General features: G+C 37.0%; 1 protein-coding gene across 2 annotated transcripts; it reads right to left on the reverse strand.

Annotated features, from left to right (window-relative positions):
* Positions 1–536: 536 nt before the first annotated feature.
* Positions 537–6,793, reverse strand: LOC7460457 (probable glutamyl endopeptidase, chloroplastic). Of its 2 annotated transcripts, none has more exons than XM_052450642.1 (11): positions 6,509–6,793; positions 5,143–6,124; positions 4,824–4,952; positions 3,317–3,616; positions 2,764–3,222; positions 2,552–2,617; positions 2,025–2,085; positions 1,786–1,935; positions 1,486–1,623; positions 964–1,265; positions 537–719 (listed from the first exon to the last, which is right to left on the reverse strand). In XM_052450642.1, the coding sequence occupies exons 1-11, from the start codon at positions 6,756–6,758 to the stop codon at positions 686–688; spliced, it is 2,871 nt and encodes a 956-aa protein (XP_052306602.1). In that variant the 5' UTR covers positions 6,759–6,793; the 3' UTR covers positions 537–685. The 2 variants fall into 2 exon arrangements, with proteins under 2 accessions (XP_052306602.1, XP_052306603.1); XM_052450643.1 differs by having other exon boundaries at positions 952–1,265.
* Between the last annotated feature and the right edge of the window lie 594 nt (positions 6,794–7,387).

The raw sequence follows: 7,387 nt of genomic DNA on the forward strand, positions 1-7,387 counted from the left end.
GAATGCGGATCAAATAACTAGTTTAAGAACTAGATAGCGTCAAGATATCTATATTTAAGTTATGTTTGCTATAATTTTTATAAACTAAATTTGAGTTGTTTTTTTAACTTTCAATTAAAAAAAATTATAAACATTCTTGGTTAGAAATAATTTTCAACTTAAACTAATGTGTTATAAAATTGAATCAAAATTTTGCTTTAATTAAAAGTAATTTATTTTTTACTTTTGTATTCTAACTTATAGTGCTTTTTTTCTTCTTCTAAGAAGTAGTTTTGATTCATTTTTACCATCCATAGTTCATCACTCTAGCTCATTTTTATCTTTTAAGTTGTTTATGAAAAACAATTTTTAAATTATGATTCAAAATCAGAAGTTAATTTTCACAGATCATGTTAAATACAGCCTTGATTTATTTAAAAAGTTGTCTTGACTGAAGACTTCTTTAATTCACAATTCACTTGTGGATTTTAGCAAAGTTTGCTTCAAGTAAACATAGAAAGCAACATGTGTTTGAAACTTTGAATCGAAGAGAGAAAGGCACAGGAAAATGAGCATTGATTTAAAAGGGTGGTGGTTTTAAAAGTTATGTAACAACACACTCAATCGTGGATGATATTTTGTACTCAGGGGACGTGCACCTGCGCTGCTGTTGCATCCATGCATTGACAGTTGATGCTGCTCAATGTCAACTCCCGGCGGGCAAACACTGGCCACTGAATCTAAACAGACATTGATCACACAAGAACATAGGAGACAGAACAAAACGAACTATTGGTCATTCAGACACGAAATGCATAAATACAAGTCAGAAAACAATCACCGTAACTAAACCAAATGATGGGCACAGCAATACTTTCAAGTTTCGACATCCAACCGAAAACACAATAGTTTCAATAAAACAATGTATTGACAATAGTAGTGTGCTTAACTAAACAGAGTAGAACACATTACCATAACAATTACCTCGGCAAAGAGTAGAACCCTTCATGCTCAAAGTCTGCCAACTCTGGCCCACCTCCTCCACTGGCAACAACTGCTTGGTTATCAGAGTCTCTAACTCCATTGCTCACCTCGTCCTTACAGGCATCAAGTTCTGCACTTGCATCAGTAGGGTTCTGCACACAATGTTTCTGAAGCCATCTATCAGTTTCCCATAGAACATGCATGATGCTCTCTCGTGCAGCGTACCCATGGCTCTCAAAGGGTAGAATGACCAGGCGACAAAGGGCACCATGACCTTTCAGAGCATTAAAGAAACGATCTGACTGCATCATGTGAAAATGCAAGATAAGCAGCAAGTAAACAAGTTGGGAACACAAACTGAAGCTGGCAACAAACCACTAAACTGAGAAATCAAAAGTTAAATATATTGTATCAACCGGAAAGAATAAAAAGAAAAGAATAATTTCTACAGATAGATAGTATGATTATTTTTAGGTAATTGGAACGGTAGGTTTGAACCATTAAATTTTCTTTTATAAATACCTGCATGTTTAGCGTTCCTGAATTATTGTCTTCTTCTCCATGGATAAGCAGTATTGGCTTTTTAATTTTATTTGCTGACATGAAAGGACTCATTTCAACATAAGTAGTACTGGCCTCCCAAAGAGTTCTGTCCTCGTGCTATATCAATAAGATGAAAGGAAAAAAAAATCATCCAAAACTATGACAAAAATAGTGATCGAGGGAAGAAAAACATGAGAAACACTGTTGTTGTTCAATTAGCAGCACGTAATTGAGGAAAAAAGGGTGGGGGGGGGGGGATCTATTCCACTATACTGTTACCTGAAAGCCAAAAGGTGTAAGTGTTCTGTTGTAAGCTCCAGAGCGAGCAATTCCACAACAGAAAAGATGGGGGGCATGTGCCAAGAGGTTTGCAGTCATGAATGCACCATAGGAATGTCCTCCAACAGCAATTTTGTTGGGATGAGCAACCTTAAAATGTGCAACACCAAAACAACTGTCACAGACTCATCCGGTGCTATGGAAATAATAGTCATACGAGGACAAGTGAAGAAATTTACTCCGCGCTGGATAACTTCCTCAACAGCTGCCTCCACACTTGCAACCAGTTGCTCTACATATCTAGTCAACACATATAGTTAAGATTTAAAACTTTAGGGACTCTACAGCATAGTTCATTTAGTGATACTTCCTATTACCTAAGAAGAAATCTAAAAACATGCTCCAAATAACAGAGAGCAACTGAAGAGTTAGCCCCTTGTTCAATATTGTGGATGTTGCGGAAACTTATGAGTTAAGGGAAAAGGCATCATGCTAATGCTGTCCTCTTCTTTCATGAACCATTTGCTTTATGTTAATATCCATGGAACCAGGATTAACATATAACAAATGATTTGTTTCACTTGTTAGTTGTAACCACAATTTCATGAAAACATACTTGTATACCATTTACTGAAAGAGTTTGAGTTATGTGAATAATTAGCAATTCATGACAATAACTTGATGAGTACATGAAGAAAACCCACATAATCATATCCATATGAACTAGCAATAAAAACATAATTCAGTAAGATTTATATCAAATTACCTGTCATTCGCCTCCTCATCACCCTCACCAATAATAGGGATTGTTGGTCCAGATAAAATAGCAAACCTGCAAGAAATGAAGATATTATAATAAGGTCCAGCATGTTCAAAGCACACAAGCAATGGTAAAGGTGAAGCAAAAATCAGCTGATAATGGAGACAGTATAAGCAACAAAACAAATGGTAACAAGAAATGGAGGGAAGAATTCATGCCTCCTAGCCAACCAAAGAAGAGCTGATGTTGAACCTATGCCCGCAAATTTATTAGGAGAACCACGAACTTGTCCTGCAGCATCTTTACTTTTAAATTCTCCAGGGTAAGACCAGACCAGACATGGAAGAGGGCCATCTTTTGACAAATCATAGCCTGGTGGCAGGTACAATGTTGCAGTGAGCTGAACCCCATCTTTTCTCTGGTACCTGATCATCTCTTTCTGCAATGATGCCAACTGTGGGTACGGGTGTGGAAAATTTGTAATCTGACATGCTTTCTTCTCTGGCCATTTCTGAATGAAATATTGCCTATTTTCTGTCTTTGACTCCTTGGAGGTCAATATTTGCAACCGATCAAGGAGTAAATCCCCTTCTTCGTAATCCAACATAAGAGCAACAACAGTTTCATAATACCTTTCCTTGTCACTCTCCCAGATTCGTTCTTTGCTGCCTGTATTTCTGAAAGAAACTGGTTTGGATTATCATGAGACCAATGAGAATTGGGGACCAGGTGAGGAACATGTGTTGAAATGTTCTTCTCCAAAATACTCACATGTCAAACAGATCAAGGAAGGGGATGTTCCCTTCAGGCGTAGCACCACTTCCCTTCAGTAAAACATAAGTGCCTTCATCATTTTCCTTCTTTATCTTTGCAATCACGTAAGTTCCAGCAGGAGTCCTCCTCAACATGGGAGAGCCAGGATCGGAGTACACATCTTCTGATGACCGATCAAATAGTATTCTTGGACTCGCATCTTTTGAACCAGGAGATATAACCCAGGTTCTTGTTCGCCTTGTCTTGTACCATGATTCATAAACTAGTGCTAGTGAATCATCACACCAATAAATCCCACTGTGAAGAAAGGGGAAAGAAATAAAAATTAAAGAACAACCTCTATTTATTCATGAAAAAATAATGCTTAATTAAATAAAAAAATACATTTCTCTTAAACAATTTTATTTGTTGTTCTTCATGCAAATGTCTATTATTATAATTTTTTAATAAATAAAATATGGATTCCAGAAAACAAAGTTATTAAACCCAAGTAGAGCTATGACCTAGGTTACGAAATCGGCGGATTAACCTGGTTTAACCCTGATCTATCCTAAATGTCATCGTTTCAATTTTTTTGTAAAAAAAATGTTATATTTATATCATTTCTAAAATATTTAAAAAAAAAATATGAAGCTAGGATTTTGCCAGGTCAACCACTTGGCAGGTGTAACTGCCAAGTTGATTAGGCCATATTAGATCAACTCCGACATGATTTGCTTTGAAATTGGACTAGTCTAGCTACCGAGTCAATGGTATCACTATGTTGACTCACTAGGATTGATTGAATTTAATAACATCACCGAAAAGTTCCCCATGGAAACATAACAACTTACTAGTGAACGACACATCATAATAAATTTTAAATCTTTCCTAAATGATAAATCATGTGCTATTGATAATGATATAGCATAGATTACAAATGTGAAAGCAGTACCTCATTTAGTAAGAGATTTTAGTGAAAAAGTCTTAGCATATGTTGCATGTCTTCCAAGATAACCCACACCGACCTAAAGGGTGATTCAACAATTTGTTATTATCCATTTTTAATATATGTCACACTCATGTCTTTGAATAACCCTCCTACGCAACCGATGCATGTATTCAACAGATATTACAAAAATTTGGAAATTTAGGGATCAAACATGTGCTTGAGAGAAGGCAACTGAACATGTACATGCATTCCTGCATGTCTCTTTTTGTTGACCTTGGGCATGTAATTAGAGCTTGACGCAAGATGAAAAAACACGTATATTGACAGAAGTGAATGCTAGTCCAGGCTAGTGTTAGACCTATCTTTGAGAATCCTGTGGTTGGTTATAGAATTTCTTAATGTCAGTAAGTCTGCAAGATTAAGCTCTTTCTACAGAGTATGAGAGTATCATTATCAAAACACATATAAAAGAAAGATCCAAAAGTTTCAAAATTATCGAGGCATTCACGATTTAAGAATCTGTTGCAAACTAGTTTTGCAAAGTAAGAAATCAACATGCAGATCATATCATACCCATAGCGAAGATCAAGTTTGTGCAAGATTTCTGGCTGTTCACCTTCCAATGGCTCAGCTGGCTGTGTATAAACTATATCTCTTGGAGAAACTTCAACTTTTGCATCACCTCCATCTTGTGTCTCTGCCCTAAAACGTCAACAAGAGTCAAGGGAAAAAAAACGAATAAAAATAACAAGGACAAGCTGCTCCACATGCCACTACATAATGCTAAAAGTGTTCATTTATACTGTTAAGTAACTAGCGTCATGCAGCTATCATGTAATCCTGCCGATTCCTACACAAGCACAGTGAAAAATTAGAATTTTCATTGATATACCAGTAGAGTGTTGAAGGCTTGTCTGCTCTCCAATTGATGGCGCGCTTCCCCTTGCGCACACTGCTGGTTGCAATGGGAATGTCCTCGGCTAGAGGCAAATCACAGAGTTCCCTCACAAATTTCCCATCAGTTGTCCATACTTCTACCTTTTTGGGAAATCTTCCACGCGGTACAATAAAAGAGTATGGTCTGTGAATAGAACTAATTAAAAGGTACTTTTGGTCAGGGGATGGATCCATTGATGTATATACAGCTGGAGGTCCAACTTCCTTCGCTGTCCCATCCAAAGAAGCCAGCACAATTTGAGAGGTCGTGTAGTAGTCAAACAAGTCTTCATCATACTCATCCTTCAATAAGTCCTGAAATGTTCTAACTTGAACGACATTTTTCTGCTCATTAGATTGAATCTTTGGACCAGAGGGCACCGATGGTTTCTTTGGTGGATCTCCACGAGATGATGGAATGGTGCAGACCAACAGAGAAGAGTTATCCACCCATACGAAATTATCAAAAACAGCATTTAGGTAAACATCTGGTGACTGAAACAAAGGTCGAGCTTGCCCTGTTTCCATATTAGCAACCCATACTCTAAGTTTACTGCTGCTATTGTCCTCCTCGAAAACTCGGATGCTGAAGGCCAAATGCCTTCCATCAAGAGACCAGGTGACAAAGTTGATCTTAGCACCATCAGGATATCCATGTACCTCCTTTTCAGGCCCTAGTGTACCATCGGGCATTAACTGATGAATGCCAATACCAGTGTAGAATGACATCCGGCTCTTAGTATTACATTTCCCATCAATACGCAAACCAGCCAGCTTCTCCTCTGGTCTTGCTAGTTCTGCAAGTGGAGGTAATGATCTCCGCTTGAGAAAAAGTATTTTATCCTTTTGCGGTGATAATGACAACGCAGGGAGAGGCGGAGCATCAACAATGTCTTTTATCTCCGGTGGAGGAAGCTGATATTTACATGCCAATGCTTCTACATTTATACAAATATAAAAAATAAAAAAAAATCACCAGTTAGAGTTATAATCATGCAAGTTTTTAAGACTTAAACCCCCCCCCCCAAAAAAAAAAAAAAAAAAAAACGAAAAACGAAAAAGGAAAAAAAGGAAAGACCGATCAGTTTCCTAGAAATAGGAAACGTGCTTTAACATATACACACAGCTACTAATAAACTTGTTTGATATATTTAGCTGATCACTCTACGAATTCTCTCGATCAAGCAACCATCATCGCTTCGTTTTGCCTTGTGTTTTACCGAAGAATCTAGTCCAGTCTAGTCTAGTGAGCCGATGCGATTAATTAGCAATAATAACCTCAAATTGCAAAAAGAAAAGGAAAAGTGAGAGTGAATGAGCACCTTCCTCTTCGGTGGTGGATGTGGATGAAACAGAGGCATTGGAGCGACTGCCAACATTTTCGGCTGCAATAGAGTTTAGAGGCACAAGATTGCCGAGTCTACAAGGCATAGTTGAAATTGACTTGAACCTTTTAGAGTGATGAGTTCTCAGGTGGCCATGAGTTCGTACGGATGTTGTGAGTGAGGGAAGAGAGAACGGGGGGAGAGACAGGAAACTCAGACGATGATTGACTTTGGGAAGCCGCATCATTGGCCTTCCTATCCAATAAATGAAATTTCAGAGTGCTCATAGAATTAATTATTCGTATTTTATTAGTTATATATATATATATATAGAATTTTATATTCTCGTAATTAGTTATATTCTCTCACACCGCAGTCTACAGGGCACCTTATTAACCTGACTCATATGGCAACGCCGTCAACTACAGAATTTACCATCCTACACTAGATAACTTCTCTTCATACTATTCTTCAATTAATACATGTTCGTTTTTGGAAAGTAATTTTTAAGAAATTATTTTTTAAATTTTTATATGTTTTTTTGTTATTAGAAAAGTTGGTTAACAGAAAATACTTTTCAATCAACGGAAACACTTTCCAGTCAAAAAAAAATTTGATTTGGTTTCCAGAAAAGTGTTTTTCCTTTTGGCCGTGTTTGTTTTCCTGGAAACCACTTTTCAAACTTTCCTGTGTTTGTTTGCCATTAGAAAAGTTGGTCAACAGAAAACACTTTCCAGTCAAATGAAAATTTGGCTTGGTTTTCAGGAAAGTGTTTTCCTGAAAAATTTGAGCGGAAAACACTTTCCGGAAGTTGTGAAAAATTTAGAAATGTCATTATTTGCTGATTATATCAAATTTGATCCTCAAACTTTTGAT

This window comes from Populus trichocarpa, chromosome 2, assembly GCF_000002775.5.
Source record: "Populus trichocarpa isolate Nisqually-1 chromosome 2, P.trichocarpa_v4.1, whole genome shotgun sequence".
Taxonomy (NCBI): domain Eukaryota; kingdom Viridiplantae; phylum Streptophyta; class Magnoliopsida; order Malpighiales; family Salicaceae; genus Populus; species Populus trichocarpa.